At 34.4% G+C, this 21511-nt stretch overlaps 1 protein-coding gene across 1 annotated transcript in view; it reads left to right on the top strand.

Moving 5' to 3' along the window:
- LOC136026540 (serine/threonine-protein kinase Pink1, mitochondrial-like) overlaps positions 1–21511 on the top strand; it is a 60307-nt gene that overhangs the window by 8094 nt on the left and 30702 nt on the right. Inside the window, exons 2-3 of the mRNA XM_065703222.1 lie at positions 9388–9838; positions 18189–18345. Coding sequence (XP_065559294.1) covers positions 9791–9838; positions 18189–18345 — 205 coding nt within the window. The 5' untranslated portion in view covers positions 9388–9790. The remainder of the gene's footprint in view (positions 1–9387; positions 9839–18188; positions 18346–21511) is intronic.

Here is a 21511-nt window from a genome sequence, read left to right as displayed (position 1 = left end):
GTTGCCTTGGTCTGGTACTTTTCTGCCTTTTCATCAATGACTTGCCTCTTGTGTCCACCATTCCACAGTTAAAATGTTTGCAGATGATGTAAAGCTTTACTGCTCCTTGACAAATTCAGATGAAGCTTTATTGCTTCAAAAAGACTTGGATGCAGTGCAAATTTGGAGTACTGTCAACTCCTTGTTTGTCAACGAAAATAAGTGTAGGGTCATCCATTACTTTTGCAAAGTAGATCAAAGTTACCATTACCATCTTGCTGGACATTCAATTTTACCTGTTGAAAATGTCTGTGACCTTGGTGTTCATTTTGATTCTAGTCTTAGGTTTGACAGGCATGTCTCTGAAGTAACTCCTAAGGCAAACTATCAGTTATTATGTCTCAGACACAATTTCTGTAAGTTTAATCTCTGTTGATTCGTTGCCATTTATAAATCAGCAGTTTGACCTATACTCGAAAACAACTCATCAGTATGGTATCCATTGAATAAAAAAGACAGAGCAAGGGTTGAAAAAACACAGCAAAGAGCAACTAAGCTTGTACCATATTTGAAACATTTGCTGTATGAAAATAGACTGCAGAGGCTAGGATTGCCGAGTCTTAAATTCCAAAGGGATAGGGCAGACATTATTAACACATTCTGTATAATCAAAGGCGTTGATGATATAAGTACATCACAGTTCTTCACATTTAATGACACTAACAGGACCTGTTATCACCCACATAAATTGCACCCCTCACTTTCAAAAAGGAAAATAGGCCAATATTCATTTTACAGCAGGGTGTGGAAGCCATGGAATGACCTTCCACCTGAAACATTTCTAATAGATGATATAAATATATTTCTAACAAAATTGCAGAAACACATTTTCACAGTAAATCATTTTTAAATCATTTATAGTATTATTTGTTAGTGCTTGTTGTAGTTGTTATTCTTCATAGATTTGTATGTGTGTATGATGTTGTCAGCATTGTCATAACTTCTTTTTATTATGTTAAGTGTGACAAGCTTGAAAGCTTACTGTATTTGGTATTAATAAATAAATAAAGAGCTGTAATCTGCATAACACTCTGATTTTCTTAAAGTTATATTGTATTGACTTTTATATTCATCGTGTTGACCTTTTTGTTTTGTATTTATGTTTCCTTTTATAGATATTTCAATTGTAGTAACTGTATTAACCTCTATTTTTACTGTATTGTCCATTTTATTTATTTATTTTTTTCTGGTATTTTAGCCTTATTTAAATCTGAGTATGTTTCTTTTCTCACATATTTTAAGCAATAATAGCATGATAGAGATGTGAGATTCATAGGCTACTAGTGCCAGTGATTTAAGCAAGAACACTATGTACAATGTCCTAATAGGCCTACTCTCCCAAGATATCTTAAGTGTTGACATGGCCTGCACCAAAATTTTATATGTGTGTTTCTCAAAGTGATGTGACTTCATAAGCTGAAGTTTTTATAGAGGATTGCATGTATATGAGTGGCTGATTTACCCAAATGTCACCTAAATAACAACAACAATATTAGTGAGAGGGTTCAGCAAAAGAAATTAATTCTGCTCTGTCACTTGTGGACTGTGGTTGAGTCAGGAGCTCTTTGCTAAATTTGCTTCAGCAAGTCTATGGGGATGGCCCAATATGCCAGGGCCACTATTTTGACATAAAGAGGAGGTTCTAAATAGGGAGGGAGTCTAATGACAATAATAAATGTTCAGGACAACCTTTAGTTATCAAAACATATAATATGCTAGGGCCCAATATGCCATGGCCACTATTTTAACATAAAGATGAGGTTCTAGATAGGGAGGGAGTCTGTTGACAATGATAAATGTTCAGGACAACCTTTAGTAATCAAAACATATAATGTAGTAGAAAATTTGCTGAAACTTTTAAAAAGAGCCATTCATAAAGGAGGAACAACAATTTCAGCTACCCTAGGTTCCACAAATCAGTGGGAAGGAGCACTGTAACTGGGGATTCCCCACTTTTACGAGATTTTTCATTGTGATTTGACTTTTTTTGCTTAAATTTGAGTTTGGAAAGGGGGAGGGGGGCAAAGCTATAATACATTTTTTATCAGGTATTAACAACCCTTAGAATGGCTCTGCTTTTCAATAGTGATCAATCTCAGATGTTAGCTGACATGAGTATTGTGCTGCTGAAAACCATTGCTCACCAAATTATATTTGAGGACTTATGCATGGGGAAAGTGTACACAAAATTAGATTACATTAAAAAATTTATACCTGCATATATAGGTCTAAATGGCTCCTCCCCTCAAGAACATAAAAATATAGTGGCCTAAAATTTGATTTGATTAGCAAGATTAATGCACCAAGTCACACTGCACTCATTGTTCATGAGTTTCTAGCAAAAACAGGCATTGCTATACTTCTCTGGATACTTTAGAGGAGCAGGGGTGCTACTAGCCAAAATGTTTGGCGCGGGGGTTATCAACTGGCAGAAGTGATGTCAGAAGTAAAAAATTGGCAAATTTTAATCAAAATACAGAGATTAAACAAAAAAAAGAAGAAAATACAACTATTCACCCTCAGTTAAAAATTCAAATGTCTTGGTTTGGAAGGCAGCCAAACTCTCAGTAATTTGTCAAGTTTCAGCTCATCTTTAATATCAGTCTCTATATTTAACCAAATGTAAAATTATTGGACCATCCATAAAATCATGGCAGAAGTCAGTAATACTGCTGTGTTTACTGACCAAGTTCAAGATTTCTGTAGAGTAAATGTTAGTATTTTCCTGGTTTCTGTTTAATGGAAAAAAAGTTTCATGGCATTAGAAAATCATGGTGCTTCATGCCACAATTTTACCAACTCATTTTTTTACTAAGTGGCTGAAAACATTGGAGGGGGCATCTCAACCCATACATGGCAGCCCTGTAGAGGAGACTAGCGTATTATAAACACTTTTTTATAGGATTATGAATAACTTTTTTGTGGGACTCATTTTTCCCCAACCGATTATACAAACTTCTTTGTATTGGCTTTATTTGAGTAATGCTTGATGAATTTGTAGCTCTTACCAGATTCTTATTGTAAATTATCTATCGAAAGCATTTAAGGTGTCCATATACCTGAAACACCAGGGTATACTTGACACATGGCATGGATAATTTGTTTAATATTCTAGATTACCTTTTTATTCTAATGGACTTGGATTTCTACTATTATTGAATAAAGATCTTGCAATGCTAGAAAAATTTGACAGGGCATCAAACATAAAAGCCAGCATACATTAGCCTACCATGTGATGGATTGGTCAAGTGACAACCTGAAGGAGGCATGGCCAAGATTCAAAACACATACAAATCTCTTGTTCCAATGCCCTCTGAGTAAAAAAAAAAAAATACAATTTGTATTCTTGCTAATATGGCTAGGAGAGAAAGGGAGAGATATAGTCAGTACCTATGCAAGATCTGATGAGAAAAGAGATAATTAGGATGGATATGTATTCTTACGGTACATCTTTTGTAAGAGAGACCAATGTAATAACAAAACAATCGATCAATATGCTACAGACTTAAAGTTGTCTTCTCAAAAATGTGAATATTCAACAACTGCTCTGAAAGAGGAAATGTTAAAATACAGACTGGTATGTGACATATCTTCAGCAAAAGTTAGAGAAAAGCTCCTGCAAGCAGTTTCAACTCTGAACCTGTCAGAAGTAGTAACAATTGCAAGGGCACATAGAAACCTAAGTTCAGCTTAGAACCATGATACAGCCTGATTTGAGCCAGGATACACACACAAAACAAGATATAGATTCATTCGAAAGGGCAAGAAGACAAACCAATGCTCCCAAGTTTAACCTTGCTATTTCTTTATTGGTGAATAGTCATCTTTGCACAAATACCCTGCAAGAGGAAAGTTATGGAGCAATTGTGATAAGCTGAATCATTTTGCAAAAAAAGCAGGAACCTTCATAAACTAAGCAGCTTGTCAGAGCAAAGAGGATGACCTTTTCATTGAGATAGTAAATGTCATTAATATGGTGAACATGAAATATCTACCATACTGTACTTTGGCTGTAAGCTCTGTATGGGTGCTAGATTCACCATCAACAATAAATCTAATATATTTTAGAGAGTGCATATCAATTCCAAAATGCCTAGACTAAAATATCAGACTCCATACCTGTCCTTGATCCCTGGCAGTTCACAAGACACATATGGTCTGGGAAGCGAAGTGTTTTCATTCTTGTGATGCTTCATACAAATGTAAAAATATGTATTAGTTTATATTTTGGTAAATTGCAGCTTAGAGCAATCTAAGGATTTCTCCTTGTAGAGCTCCAGAGTTGACAATTTGAGTTTTATTCAGGATTCTTTAGCAATCAGGTGCACTTTGCTGATCCACAGCTTCCCAGTTGTTTACACTCCCTGGACAACCACTCAGCATCCAGTCTTTATTTGAAGATGTCCACAGATTCAACATTAACTTCTGCATGGTCTCTTCAGAGAGTTATTTCCAACTGTTGAAGATTCTTGAGGAAAAGGATTGAGTATAGACGCTGGATAGAATGGACTGCTTAACAAGTTTCAACTGATGACCTCTAGTTCTTCAGTTAGGACCAACAGTGGGAAATAATGATGGGAGTGAATTAGCCTTCAGTGACTCATTTGTTAAAATGGCATTGCCTCTATTTCTCCTGTATACAAACGTTGGGAGTTTCAGCTTTGCTAGTCTTGCAGGGTAGGAAAGTTTCTGCATGCAGGATCTTGCTTTGGTGGTATGTCTCTGCCCATCTTCCAACAATTTCCTTTTCTTTTTTAAAATATGGGGAGGCTAGAGACATTCCAACTTCAAGTTTAGGATGCACAAGTCCCTTATATAGAAGACTAATAACTTTAGGGGGATGAGTGGAAAGAGTGGTCTTAACCACCCCTATGGTGGAACTAGCCCCAGCTGCAGGCTTCTTAGCATGAGTGCTGAATGTTAATTCATCACCAATAGTGATTCCAAGATCTTGCTCAATATTTACTGGTAAAAGTGGGTGACCTAAGAAAAAATAAGAGCAACCAGAGTTATTTTGCAAAAGTGAATGACATGGGACTTGACAACATTAAATTTAAGAAGCCAAGCCTCAGCCCATGGATCAGGCAGTCCAAGATTGTTTTGTAGAAGGGCATGATTTTAACAGGACAAGGCTAGTCCAATAAAGCTCATGACAAACTTTGTCAAAAGCTTTAGAAAAGTCAAGCAGAATCACGTCAGCAGGCACCCCTGCTGAACAAAAGCCTCTTGTTGTATTCGTGAGTTGTATTTTCTCTTCCTGAACAAAAACCATACTGCGAGCTGTGCAAGAGATTATTTGCTTGAAAATGTCTAATAACTGCAGAATTGATTATTCTTTCAAGAATCATAATAACTGCTGATGACATGCTAATAGGTCGGTAATTCTCAGCAAGGTTCTTTCTACCTTTCTTAAATGTTGGAATGATATGACCAAGCTTATGTGAAATTAAGTTAACTGATACTGGTACACAGGTAGCCATAATGTCTGACAAGAATTTTAACACCCTTATGCTGCAGCTCATTATATTTAAGACTATAGATCTTTACCAGCTTTGTTGGTCGATTGAGATGCTTGGAATCTGAAACCTATCTTGCACTTATACAAACATCTAAATAGTAAAGGGTGCCCCAATACTAATCGTTGGGCTCAGCACAAGCAGGAAACTGAACCTAGTCAAACCACTGCTGTCACTTGAAAACTCAAAGTCACATAAGTCTGCTGTTTTTCAAGAAGAATTTTATAATCTTTTCCAAGGCAATGAGGTCACTTCAGTGCCTTGGGAAAGGAAAAAGAAAAAGAATGCCTTGGAAAAAGAAAATAAAGGAAAGTGAATCACAAATAGGTATACAGCAACAACTTAGGCAATATTCTACTGCAGGCCTGGCAAGGTGCTTAGAGTAGTCACAATTACTTGATGTCAAATTTGGATCCCTGGGGGATGATGAAAGCACTAAATTTACATTGACCACCTGTCTACAAGAGGTCCAGGAAGCCTAAAAGGAGTTGACTAAGACATCAGAATACATACATCAAGTTAGAAGGACAGTATTTTGGTAAGTATTTGCATGTTTTATTTCTCACTGACATTTAGTTTGTAATTCTAAATTAAGCTTATCTAAGAAAAAAAAAATTACTTTAAGATACAATTGTGAATTACTATGATATTTAGAAAGAACATTGACCGAAGAATTTAATGTTTTATCCTAGGCTGTCTGATTTCTGCCTTAAAATGTGTATTTACCAATTGATTTCTTAGTTATTTTGAATTGCAGCTTGGAGTAAAGTAAGGATTTTAATCTGTTATGCTCCATGGTGATATTTATAGGAATACTTTTCTTGTGTTGCTGCTCATTACTTCCTGGTTGAAGATTCTACTACTTCCCAGTTGAACATAAACTCTTTACGTAGCCAATCTTTGTCAATTTGACACTTAAATATTTGAGTTGATTCAGCAGATACTCTGTTTTCTAAAACCTGATTCCATAGGTTGGCAACTCTGGCTGAAGCTGGGGCTTCTTTTCTAGTGGAATAATGTTGTTCTGAGTGTCCTTTAGTCATAAGATGCCAGGGGCCGGCAAAGACAACACGAAGGGTATTTTTAATATACAACTTTATGGGCAAGAATCATATCTCCTTGTTTTCTTCTCTATGTTAGTGTTGGAAGTTTAAGCTGCTGTAGACATTCTTCATAATTTGTTTGCTGCAATCCACTGGTTATCTGAAGTGTCCTTTGCTGTTCTTTTAGCAGGACTCTTGTCTTTAAAAAAAGGGGTTATGCCAGACATTCCAGCTTCAAGTATGGTTGAACCAGTGCCTTATACAATTTCATGAACACTCTAGGATGCTTGCTTGAGGTTATCCTCTGGCCTAAAGCCAATAGAATGCTTATTCAAAAAGAAATGACTTGGGTAGAAATTCAGCACAGAATGTTTAGTTCCTCATACACAAACAATTCAGTACTACTAGGTGTAAGAAAAATTCCAGCAAAAATGCACAAATGATTTGCCTCTTGTAATTAAAAACTACACTATTAAACTTTTTGCAGACAATTGTAAACTTTAAAGAAAAGTTGAAAGTGATGCAAACTCATTGCTTCTACAAAAAGACGTTGATATGCTTCTGGAGTGGTCACATGAGAGCTCTATTTGAATGTTAATAATTTAGGCGGTATTCATTTCCTAAGTGAAGGTCACCCTGGGTACAACTATGTTATTGAAAATTTGAAATTTTTTGTTAGATATTGTTCAAGATTTGAGTCCATTTTGATAGGTTATTGAAGTTTGATAAACATTCAGCAATTGTATCTAGAAATGTCAATTATTGACTTCACACGTTAAAAAGAACATTCAAGAAATTTAATGATAGAAATTTTAAGATGATTTACAAGACTCTTATTAAGCCATTGGTGGATTAAATTTCTGCAGCGTGGTACCCATTGCATGAGTCAGATAGATTTCTGGTTTTAAAAACTAGAAAGACATCCAACTAAGTTTGTCCCACACCTTAAGCATTTACCATATAAGAGATGGATGGAGGCACTAGAGCTGCCAAGCTTAGATTTCAGATGAAATTGATCTGACCGTATTAATACTTACTGTAATATACATGTTACTAGAGTCCACCAGTTATAGACCCTTGTCAAATGACCTTGTTCTCACTGAAAATTTGTTGTTGTTTAAGAAAGGTATAGTTGGTATACTGTTTTACTGCTGTTTATTGATAAATTTTCCTAGAAGTTGTTTATTCAAGTAGAAGTATTTTCATGTTTCTATTTTAGTGCTGTTTTCTTTTCTTTTGTACTATCAATGTTTTCTTTGTGTTTACTGTTTTCTTTTGTTTATGTGGTTTCTTTGTGCTTATTTTATTGTCTTTATTTTATTATAAGCGCTGAGTGCTTAACTTTCAAGACAGAAACGAGGGTTGTGTCATATAAGGTGTGAACCAAATGTAGCCTACTTCACTTTCAAGTTTGGCTGATACTGCATGCCTGGACAACTTGTTGAGCAATAGTTATGTTACCTGCATAGTCATAGCTTTATGCCATCTTTTTCATAGATCTCTAGAGTTTTTAGAGGTTGAGATGTTTTCTAAGACTCAGATTTTACTAAAAATTTATTGGCAATTTCTTTCCCTTTTTATGGCACTTGGTATTAACCAAGTGACATATAGCAATTGCAAATTCTGTCAGTCTGTCTGTCGCTCTGTCGGTCCCGGTTTTGCTACTTTAGGCACTTCCAGGTAAGCTAGGATGATGAAGTTTGGCAGGCATATCAGGGACCGGACCAGATTAAATTAGAAATAGTCTTTTTCCCGATTTGACCATCTGGGGGGGAGAGTGGGGGGCCGGTTAATTCGGAAAAATAGAAAAAATGAAGTTTTTAACTTACGAACGGTTGAACGTTTTTTTTTTTTTTTTTTTTTTTTTTTTTTTTTTTTTTTTTTTTTTTTTTTTTTTAGTGTAAAATACATCTTTGATTTTGGCTAATAATCAATGTAATGGTGTTGAGTATTGTTGAAGCAATTTAATTTTACATAATTGAATTAATGGATTTAGTTAATCACTCAATTTTTATTCTTGCAATCAAATGTTTTAATCAAAAGAATAATGTTTTTGTCATCCAAGTACAAAAATATAAAATTAATTTTTTAATGTTCCTTTTTTGGCATTGTGTTTATTGTCTTATTGAGATTTATTCTGGGGTTTCATTTACCTTAGCATTCATGATTAGTTTAATAGAAATAGCTATCATAGTTATGGCTACTCCTGCGACTAATTTTTGCCACCTTTTGTTCCATAGGAAACACTAAGTATAATTTATCACATTAGTAAAAAAAAGGGAACCTATGAATTAGTGAAATAATCTGTCCTGCTCTGCTCTGGTTCAAGAATGTTCTTGTGTCGTGTGTTTGTGTTGACTGCAGCAGTGGAGGTTAATAGGGAATGATTTTTATGACTCAAAAGCATAGTGTTCAAGTTTACACATTCGATGATATTTGTGTTCTTTAAGGGTTGGGATTTGTAGAGGTGCGAGGGCAGATTCGTAAGTGACATACTTTGTTCATAGGATCATTTTTAAGGCCCTTTCTTGGACTGTTTCAGGTTTACCATTGAGGTAGTCGATTTTATGCACTTGAGGTCCCCATACTGGGGATGTGCATTCAAACAGAGGACTTACATAACACTTGTACACAAGCAGCAATACCCGATAATTGCTGCTTATCGAATGCCCGATGGCATTCGGGTTATAGAAAGCCCGAATGCAATGAGGTTAATCATTGCTGCGCGATTTGCGCATTTATCTCTGTTCTTGTTTGTTTATTTTTAAAATATTTGTTCTCTTTTATAGATTTGAGCTGGCTCCAATTCAGTCTATCTTTAAACCCAGCTCCACTCGGCTTTTTGTGCTGTCTGGACGCTGGGACTGTCATGCTCCAGGAGTTGCCAAGTCAACTTTGATCCTCAACTTTGGCTGGAAGTTTTTTCAGTCAATTAAAACTCGACTCAATTTTCTGGGCAAAGTGAAAAATGTAACTATTCATTCAAGCACTACCGTTGTTGAAACTCAAGCAAGAAGATACTTGATCAAGCCTTTTTTTACAAAAGAAAATTTCTTGAAGTTTGTCTCGTCTCCTGCAAGCCAGGCATACAAGTCAAGCAGATTTGCCAGCTTTCGTCGGGGTCCATTGTTTCTTTTGAGTTTAACGGGTATATATTTTTCGTCTGACCAGGAATGGGCTCTTGAACACGGAATGGTATCCAAACAGCAGGCGTGTGAAGTTTCTGCTCAGAATGTCAGGGTAAGTTTATTACACTCTATTATATGTCTGAGGAGGGAGGGAGATATATGTGTGTACCACAGAGGTATAAATATAGGTCATATTCATCAACATATAATAAGAACTCGCCAAGAATTCTCTTTGTTTTCCCTAACTGGTTTAATAATCAAAAATGGGCTTAGAAAATATAGCTTACTTTTATTAACCAAAGTGTCAGACCAACACAAAATTTTAACTAACTCACTTGAATATTGACTTTGATGAACTAACTGTAAAACATATATACATATAAAAAGTAGTCACTTCTCACGTGGGCCAGTGGGAACGCCAACCAATCAAAAGGATGACCATCCTCAATTTGAAAGTATCTAGAAAGTGAAGTCAATGTCAAGCCAACCAATCAAAAGAATGATCATCCTCAATTTGAAAGTATCTAGAAAGTGAAGTCAATGTGAAGCCAACCAATCAAAAGAATGATCATCATCAATTTGAAAGTATCTAGAAAGTGAAGTCGATGTGAAGCCAACCAATCAAATGAATGACCATCCTCAATTTGAAAGTATCTAGAAAGTGAAGTCAATGTCAAGCCAACCAATCAAAAGAATGATCATCCTCAATTTGAAAGTATCTAGAAAGTGAAGTCAATGTGAATCCAACCAATCATAAGAATGATCATCATCAATTTGAAAGTATCTAGAAAGTGAAGTCAATGTGAAGCCAACCAATCAAATGAATGACCATCCTCAATTTGAAAGTATCTAGAAACTGAAGTCAATGTGAAGCCAACCAATCAAAAGAATGACCATCCTCAATTTGAAAGTATCTAGAAAGTGAAATCAATGTGAAGCCAACCAATCAAAAGAATGACCATCCTCAATTTGAAAGTATATAGAAAGTGAAGTCAGTGTGAAGCCAACCAATCAAAAGAATGACCATCCTCAATTTGAAAGTATCTAGAAAGTGAAGTCAATGTGAAGCCAACCAATCAAAAGAATGACCATCCTCAATTTTGAAAGTATCTAGAAAGTGAAGTCAATATAAAGCCAACCAATCAAAAGAATGACCATCCTCAATTTTAAAGTATCTAGAAAGTGAAGTCAGTGTGAAGCCAACCAATCAAAAGAATGACCATCCTCAATTTGAAAGTATCTAGAAAGTGAAGTCAATGTGAAGCCAACCAATAAAAAGAATGACCATCCTCAACTTGAAAGTATCTAGAAAGTGAAATCAATGTGAAGCCAACCAATCAAAAGAATGACCATCCTCAATTTGAAAGTATCTAGAAAGTGAAGTCAGTGTGAAGCCAACCAATCAAAAGAATGACCATCCTCAATTTGAAAGTATCTAGAAAGTGAAGTCAATGTGAAGCCAACCAATAAAAAGAATGACCATCCTCAACTTGAAAGTATCTAGAAAGTGAAATCAATGTGAAGCCAACCAATCAAAAGAATGACCATCCTCAATTTGAAAGTATCTAGAAAGTGAAGTCAGTGTGAAGCCAACCAATCAAAAGAATGACCATCCTCAATTTGAAAGTATCTAGAAAGTGAAGTCAATGTGAAGCCAACCAATAAAAAGAATGACCATCCTCAACTTGAAAGTATCTAGAAAGTGAAATCAATGTGAAGCCAACCAATCAAAAGAATGACCATCCTCAATTTGAAAGTATCTAGAAAGTGAAGTCAGTGTGAAGCCAACCAATCAAAAGAATGACCATCCTCAATTTGAAAGTATCTAGAAAGTGAAGTCAATGTGAAGCCAACCAATCAAAAGGATGACCATCCTCAATTTGAAAGTATCTAGAAAGTGAAGTCAATGTGAAGCCAACCAATCAAAAGAATGACCATCCTCAATTTGAAAGTATCTAGAAAGTGAAATCAATGTGAAGCCAACCAATCAAAAGAATGACCATCCTCAATTTGAAAGTATCTAGAAAGTGAAGTCAACGTGAAGCCGACCAATCAAGAATGACCATCCTCAATTTGAAAGTATCCAGAAAGTGAAGTCAACGTGAAGCCAACCAATCAAAGAATGAACATCCCCAATTTGAAAGTATCTAGAAAGTGAAGTCAACGTGAAGCCAACCAATCAAAAGAATGACCATCCCCAATTTGAAAGTATCTAGAAAGTGAAGTCAATGTGAAGCCAACCAATCAAAAGAATGATCATCATCAATTTGAAAGTATCTAGAAAGTGAAGTCGATGTGAAGCCAACCAATCAAATGAATGACCATCCTCAATTTGAAAGTATCTAGAAAGTGAAGTCAATGTCAAGCCAACCAATCAAAAGAATGATCATCCTCAATTTGAAAGTATCTAGAAAGTGAAGTTCTAGAAAGTGAAGTCAATGTGAAGCCAACCAATCAAATGAATGACCATCCTCAATTTGAAAGTATCTAGAAAGTGAAGTCAATGTGAAGCCAACCAATCAAAAGAATGACCATCCTCAATTTGAAAGTATCTAGAAAGTGAAATCAATGTGAAGCCAACCAATCAAAAGAATGACCATCCTCAATTTGAAAGTATATAGAAAGTGAAGTCAATGTGAAGCCAACCAATCAAAAGAATGACCATCCTCAATTTGAAAGTATCTAGAAAGTGAAGTCAATGTGAAGCCAACCAATCAAAAGAATGACCATCCTCAATTTTGAAAGTATCTAGAAAGTGAAGTCAATATAAAGCCAACCAATCAAAAGAATGACCATCCTCAATTTTAAAGTATCTAGAAAGTGAAGTCAGTGTGAAGCCAACCAATCAAAAGAATGACCATCCTCAATTTGAAAGTATCTAGAAAGTGAAGTCAATGTGAAGCCAACCAATAAAAAGAATGACCATCCTCTACTTGAAAGTATCTAGAAAGTGAAATCAATGTGAAGCCAACCAATCAAAAGAATGACCATCCTCAATTTGAAAGTATCTAGAAAGTGAAGTCAGTGTGAAGCCAACCAATCAAAAGAATGACCATCCTCAATTTGAAAGTATCTAGAAAGTGAAGTCAATGTGAAGCCAACCAATAAAAAGAATGACCATCCTCAACTTGAAAGTATCTAGAAAGTGAAATCAATGTGAAGCCAACCAATCAAAAGAATGACCATCCTCAATTTGAAAGTATCTAGAAAGTGAAGTCAGTGTGAAGCCAACCAATCAAAAGAATGACCATCCTCAATTTGAAAGTATCTAGAAAGTGAAGTCAATGTGAAGCCAACCAATAAAAAGAATGACCATCCTCAACTTGAAAGTATCTAGAAAGTAAAATCAATGTGAAGCCAACCAATCAAAAGAATGACCATCCTCAATTTGAAAGTATCTAGAAAGTGAAGTCAGTGTGAAGCCAACCAATCAAAAGAATGACCATCCTCAATTTGAAAGTATCTAGAAAGTGAAGTCAATGTGAAGCCAACCAATCAAAAGGATGACCATCCTCAATTTGAAAGTATCTAGAAAGTGAAGTCAATGTGAAGCCAACCAATCAAAAGAATGACCATCCTCAATTTGAAAGTATCTAGAAAGTGAAATCAATGTGAAGCCAACCAATCAAAAGAATGACCATCCTCAATTTGAAAGTATCTAGAAAGTGAAGTCAGTGTGAAGCCAACCAATCAAAAGAATGACCATCCTCAATTTGAAAGTATCTAGAAAGTGAAGTCAATGTGAAGCCAACCAATCAAAAGAATGACCATCCTCAATTTGAAAGTATCTAGAAAGTGAAGTCAATATGAAGCCAACCAATCAAAAGAATGACCATCCTCAATTTGAAAGTATCTAGAAAGTGAAGTCAGTGTGAAGCCAACCAATCAAAAGAATGACCATCCTCAATTCGAAAGTATCTAGAAAGTGAAGTCAATGTGAAGCCAACCAATGAAAAGAATGCCCATCCTCAATTTGAAAGTATCTAGAAAGTGAAATCAATGTGAAGCCAACCAATCAAAAGAATGACCATCCTCAATTTGAAAGTATATAGAAAGTGAAGTCAGTGTGAAGCCAACCAATCAAAAGAATGACCATCCTCAATTTGAAAGTATCTAGAAAGTGAAGTCAATGTGAAGCCAACCAATCAAAAGAATGACCATCCTCAATTTGAAAGTATATAGAAAGTGAAGTCAATGTGAAGCCAACCAATCAAAAGAATGACCATCCTCAATTTGAAAGTATCTAGAAAGTGAAGTCAATGTGAAGCCAACCAATCAAAGAATGATCATCCCCAATTTGAAAGTATCTAGAAAGTGAAGTCAACGTGAAGCCGACCAATCAAGAATGACCATCCTCAATTTGAAAGTATCCAGAAAGTGAAGTCAACGTGAAGCCAACCAATCAAAGAATGAACATCCCCAAATTGAAAGTATCTAGAAAGGGAAGTCAACGTGAAGCCAACCAATCAAAAGAATGACCATCCTCAATTTGAAAGTATCCAGAAAGTGAAGTCAACGTTAAGCCAACCAATCAAAAGAATGACCATCCTCAATTTGAAAGTATCTAGAAAGTGAAGTCAATGTGAAGCCAACCAATCAAAAGAATGACCATCCTCAATTTTGAAAGTATCTAGAAAGTGAAGTCAATATAAAGCCAACCAATCAAAAGAATGACCATCCTCAATTTGAAAGTATCTAGAAAGTGAAGTCAGTGTGAAGCCAACCAATCAAAAGAATGACCATCCTCAATTTGAAAGTATCTAGAAAGTGAAGTCAATGTGAAGCCAACCAATAAAAAGAATGACCATCCTCAACTTGAAAGTATCTAGAAAGTGAAATCAATGTGAAGCCAACCAATCAAAAGAATGACCATCCTCAATTTGAAAGTATCTAGAAAGTGAAGTCAGTGTGAAGCCAACCAATCAAAAGAATGACCATCCTCAATTTGAAAGTATCTAGAAAGTGAAGTCAATGTGAAGCCAACCAATAAAAAGAATGACCATCCTCAACTTGAAAGTATCTAGAAAGTGAAATCAATGTGAAGCCAACCAATCAAAAGAATGACCATCCTCAATTTGAAAGTATCTAGAAAGTGAAATCAATGTGAAGCCAACCAATCAAAAGAATGACCATCCTCAATTTGAAAGTATCTAGAAAGTGAAGTCAGTGTGAAGCCAACCAATCAAAAGAATGACCATCCTCAATTTGAAAGTATCTAGAAAGTGAAGTCAATGTGAAGCCAACCAATCAAAAGAATGACCATCCTCAATTTGAAAGTATCTAGAAAGTGAAGTCAGTGTGAAGCCAACCAATCAAAAGAATGACCATCCTCAATTCGAAAGTATCTAGAAAGTGAAGTCAATGTGAAGCCAACCAATGAAAAGAATGCCCATCCTCAATTTGAAAGTATCTAGAAAGTGAAGTCAGTGTGAAGCCAACCAATCAAAAGAATGACCATCCTCAATTTGAAAGTATATAGAAAGTGAAGTCAGTGTGAAGCCAACCAATCAAAAGAATGACCATCCTCAATTTGAAAGTATCTAGAAAGTGAAGTCAATGTGAAGCCAACCAATCAAAAGAATGACCATCCTCAATTTGAAAGTATATAGAAAGTGAAGTCAATGTGAAGCCAACCAATCAATAGAATGACCATCCTCAATTTGAAAGTATCTAGAAAGTGAAGCCAACCAATCAAAGAATGATCATCCCCAATTTGAAAGTATCTAGAAAGTGAAGTCAACGTGAAGCCGACCAATCAAGAATGACCATCCTCAATTTGAAAGTATCCAGAAAGTGAAGTCAACGTGAAGCCAACCAATCAAAGAATGAACATCCCCAATTTGAAAGTATCTAGAAAGTGAAGTCAACGTGAAGCCAACCAATCAAAAGAATGACCATCCTCAATTTGAAAGTATCCAGAAAGTGAAGTCAATGAAAAAAGATAGTCAGCTACTATGATAAGTCTAACAGAAATCTTAATGCAATAAGGCAAGGTGTCCTCTTGGTCATATTTAAATTTTAAAATGTATACGTTTAAAGTACAGGTGAAAGTTGTATATATGTAGAGGAGAACCAGGACAATTATCTGACAATTAGGGTTGCAGGCATAACATACTACAATAATTATTTTACACAGGGTTGATCGAATGGAGTTTTTTTTTTGTCAATTTGGCTTTATTGAACATAAGCGTTCCACCTCAATGCCCACTGGAACTAAAGATGCATGTTTAGTCCATATATGGGTGAGGACAGAGGAAGGGGTAGACTCCATGCCTTGTCCTGTAAGCTTAGCAATCTTAAGATTTGTTCTTTTTGTGTTTTTGTATAATTTTTTTTATTTACCTGTTTGTTCTGTTTTTGCTACCCCCCCCGTGACACACGTAAACCATTCTAAGCAAGTTTCATTTCATGTACTCAATCCCTATATTTACCCCTTGTTTTGAGTTATGAACGAAAACCTTCAAATAATTCAAAATGAAAAGAGGCTGTTAAAATTACATGATATATGTGTAAATAATTGCATTACTACTTATTCCATTTTAATTTGTAACAGCTGAGGAGTCATTTGATGTTGGGGCTCCACTCTTGTTTCTTTCTTTTTCAGATTAAGAAACCTGTTTTGCTTCTTCTAATTATATTTGCTGGTTATATTTGCAAATTATATTTGTAATTATATTGCAAATTACATTTGTTTTGGCCTGGACTTGCTATATTTTTTTTTATTATATAAGTGTATTCTGCCGCTCCTTTAGGGTATATTTTTCTTCTTGATAAGAGGGTGTGTTTGTAACGTTTGATGAAATTGCTTTAATGTGCAGTTCATGGTGTCGATTGGGAGGTATGGCCTGGACGTGCTATCTTTTTTTATTATATTTGTGTACTTTGCTATTACTTTGGGGCATATTTTGCTTCTTGACTTGATCGTGTGTTTGTAATGTTTGTTAAAATTGCTTTGATGTGCTCTTTGTGGTGCAGATTAGAAGCTATGATCTGGACTTGCCATCCTTTTTTTTTGTTATATAAGTGTATTTTGCCATTCCTTTTGGGCTTATTTTTGCTTCGTGGACTGGTCATTAAACTCTTATTGTCCTTTAGTTTTTTGTGTTAAATTAATCCCCACGTTAAACATTCTCCTTTTTATCCCTATAGTCTCATTATTAATACTCACATTGCTTATGTGTCAATAAACTATTTTTTTATACATAAACATACAAATAACATACATACAATTATACATACATATAAACATACAATTTTGAATGAAAATTAAGCTTCAATTTTAAATATTGCAAATTGAAATTTGTGATAATAACAAAAATTTGGATATTAGTAGGAAAAAATAATTTGGCATTAATTCAATTTAATTACAAAGAATCGTTAAATTTTAATTTGAAAGACACTGGTTGTTATATCAATCTATAGATAATTCTTTATTTTCTTTTTTTCCAACTCCTCTTCTTTTTCAGAATTATGTATTTCTTGTTTGTTTCTTTTGTGTGATAAATCATATATTTGAAAAAATAATAAAAAATATTCAACAAAAAAGTTCAAGTTCATATAGCTTTTTTTTCTCTGTTTGAAAAGTGAGTCCTTGTTTTTGTCTGTCTGATAAAGGAGACGTATTGACTTCCACTTCTTTCTCTACGTTTGTTAAATGTTGATATTCTGTGCACTTTGTTTATTTAATATAAAAGTTCTAGTTCAAAGCTCTAAAGTCATCTTGAATTTATGGAAAATTCAACTGAAAAGATGGAAAATTATAATTTTCAGTTTAATTCCAAAAATGGAAAAGGAGATCTTATTCAATTAATTTGTAAACGAGGCAGATTCTATGAAGATATTGGAAGCTATGAGGAAAATAATATGGATCTTGCTTTTTTGGGGAGGGGGCCACTCCCTTCGGGCTATTTTCTTACTTTAACTAATATTATCTTTGACATTTTTTTTTCTTGCTTGCGGAAATTTTACCAAGTATTATCGTATTTTTTAAGGGGTTCCAAGACCTTTTGTCTTGGAACCCCCTTATCTAAAATTGCGCTAATTCTCATTTTTTTTTATAGCTTATGATGGGCAAATCTAAAATTAACGAATTTAGCTTACTGAGAACTAATATAAATAGTAGATTTGGTTGGTACGTATATTGTAACCGAAAATTCGTTTTATTTAATTTTAGATTTATTGACAAGGGCCACTCTTTACTTGCAGTTTATTAATAAAACCTGCTGGATGTGAAGGATGCTGCCTTTTAACGTAGCGGGATTGTCATATGGTTTGTTATGTTATGGAAATTTGTCTATTAAGGGTATTTTTCGGTCAGTAGTTTAAATTTTTTTTTCGAGTGTGCGTTATTTTGAGCAATCTCAGACGCACCCCTTCCTTGTGCTTAGATTAAGCACGATTAGTGCTGGTTTTGGACCATGCTACGTTATTACTCTAATGACTTTGTATTTTTTTTTTTTCAGAAAACTATACAGATGTTTGATGTTATGATAAAGAAAGCAAAAACTTCCACTGATACTGATGATAAATTAAAAGAAGTTGCATCAGTTGATGAACTGGTTTTAGGGGATTTCCTTGCTAAGGGTAGTTACGGTGCCATATACCCTGCAGCTTTGAAATGTAAGGTTATGTATTTCTTATTAATCTATAAGCTAGTCGGTCAACCAGTTGAAGCAGTGCAATCAGAAATAAGGTGTCTAGAAGCCAAACTGATTAAGCCATTTTTTTTTAAGTACAAGCATGTATTTGATTGTTTATCGATGTTTGTTTATTTATTCAACTCGATTCATTTATCAATAATAGAGAAAAATAAATATAAGCTTGATGTATTATTAAAATGCCAAGGACACCTAAATAAGAATATATATTGCCTCGTGCTCCTATCTTAAGTCTATTTCTTCAGGGAAACTGTGCTTTTAAGTTTTTTTTTAGTATTTCAAAATTATGACGTTTTTAGGGTAGTATCACATATTCGTTAGTTTCGCCACATTGAACCGTGAAAATAAAGAAAGAAGTCAGCTCAATTATAAGCTCAAAAATAAAGCTCAATTATAGCGTCATGTACCTTGTATGTTTGAAATTTGGATTTTGTACATCGCTCATGAACCTATAGACTAGTCGGACCCCCCAAAAAACATTATAAACGGTGTTAAACTGAAATAAAAAGATTAGAAGCTAGACTGAATAAGTCTATTAATTATATTTTCTTATATTTTAGAGTCTGAGCATGTGATCGACTCTTAATTTGCAGTATTTAGTGATGCTCAATTCAGTCAAGTAAGAATAGGTAGAAATCGTGATTTTTTTTTATTATGTTAACTGAAAATTAACTATTATGATCATATAACTGAATATTATCGAAAGAGGAGCAAACCAGTTGCCAAGCCAGAGTATAGTAAGGAATTGGATAGAAATTATGTGAAAATCATAATATATTATCTACTAGACTTCGGGAAACTTGCATTCTCTCTTCATATCCGCTTTCTTTATTTCCGTTCCTCTTGAAGAATTTAAGGCAAGACAAGAAGTGAAAGAAAAAAAAAAGGAAAGTAAAATCATACTGTTCTTTGGTTGTATGATAATTATTCTTTTTTGGCATAAGGAGTGCCGTACTATTTCCTGAAAATCATTAAATTTTAGTGTTGTTTGGTTTATAATTTTTCTTTTTTGACATATGGATTCCTGTATTATGGCAAAAAAACACAAATTTTGGTATGAAAAGATATATATATATATATATATATATATATATATATATATATATATATATATATATATATATATATAAATAATGACGAAGACCACACTGCCTTTCCATAATACAACAACATACAACAGATACAACAGAATCCTCATTATTCTCTCTTTTGTTGTTGTATATATATATATATATATATATATATATATATATGTATATGTATATGTATATTATGAAAAGAGAAATCACCAATGCAACAGCACAAACACATAAAAAAAAGGGACAGAAGGAGAAAAGGAAGACTGTTTTCGTAAATTAGTGATTAATATAGACCAGCACTTGAATGAGGCCTTAACCCTACTCATCCATACAATCACATAGGTCAAACAGCATAGCCACACACAATCAACCATAAAGAATAATCCATGGACAGGCAGTCATGTCGTCAATAAGTATAAGTCGTCATTTACCAAACAATAGAAACAATAAAGACAATTAATTCAGAGGCAACAACCCAACATAAGGGCCCATCAGGAGAATACACTTGCCTATAGGGTTTCGCCACATTAAATTCTCTACCCAGTCAAGTGTTGTGGCTACCACAGAATATCCATGCCATCCCCGTGTCAGGTATCACCCCCAAAATACATGCCTATGAAAAAAAAAACCAACAAATGTAAAACAACCAAGTAACACCAAAATAAGCTTATCCTGTTAATATATCCCTCTTTTTAGCAACAATAGGGAAACTAAATATGATAAATTTAGTCTTATGGTACCTATCATGGTAAAAGTTAGGTTAGATAATCTTAGTTTAGGTTAGGTTAAGTCAGATTAGGTTATGCTAAATTTGGTTCCAGATTTAAAAAATGGGTTAAAAACCTAACTTAAGCTAACCTAAGCCATCCTAACTTCGTCTAACCTAATCTAATCTAACCTAATGTGTGATCATCATACCTTGCATTAATTTGAAAAAATTGACATGGCAACACTGATTGAATCCAAGGAGAAAAAAGGTATTTCGGACATTCACCAGTGATTGTCAACATTAACCAATTTGTGGACATTCGACGTAACACATACACACACACACACATATATATATTATGTGTATATGTATTATACACACATATATTATGTATATATACATACATTTATATATATATATATATATATTATATATATATATATATATATATATATATATATATATACATATATATATATATATATATATATATATATATATATATATATATATATATATATATATATATATATATATATATATATATATATATATATATATATATATATATATATTAGCTGTTGGGGTGGTGCTTCGCGCCACCCCAACACGTAATTGGTGGGGGCGCTTCGCGCCCCCACCCCCCCAAGCCCCCCAGCGTGCGTAAGTCGTTACGCGCCATATTAGTTACGCGCCATTGTAGTTGTGTCCCTATGTCCCACCTGTGAATATATATATATATATATATATATATATATATATATATATATATATATATATATATATATATATATGCTTTTAACTACGTAAAACTTGCGAATATACAACATTCTTTGCTGTCCCATTGTCTGTGCATATAAATAGATTGTCAGGTTTACCGACTCTTGAACATGCAACATATAATGGTCCATGGGAAACAATCCGTATTCAGATCTATACCTCATGATTCTAATGATTGCCCTTGAGCTTTGTTGATGGTGATTGCTAATCGACCATTCCCTGTGTCGCCGTCGTCATTTATATATCCCCCCATGCCCCCCGGCGTCTCCGTTGTAGTTGTGTCCTGGTGTCCCAGTCTGTGATTTCTCTTTGAGTGTCGCGGGCGTCATTTATATTCCTTGTGTCCCGGTGTCCCAGTCGTCATTTGTGTCCCGGTGTCCCGGATTATATTCCCTGTGACCCGGTCGTCATTTGTATCCCGGTCTGTATATACATTCGTTTTTGAAATGGTATATGATGAAATAAAATTTTTGTATTTTTCCCCTTTTTTCTTTGTAGTTTTTTTTTTGGTTTTTACTTTTTTTTAGTTTTTTTAGTTTTTTTTCTTTTTTATTTTTTTT

Source organism: Artemia franciscana, chromosome 4 (assembly GCF_032884065.1).
Source record: "Artemia franciscana chromosome 4, ASM3288406v1, whole genome shotgun sequence".
In the NCBI taxonomy this organism is placed as follows: domain Eukaryota; kingdom Metazoa; phylum Arthropoda; class Branchiopoda; order Anostraca; family Artemiidae; genus Artemia; species Artemia franciscana.
This window is presented reverse-complemented; position numbering and strand designations above follow the sequence as displayed.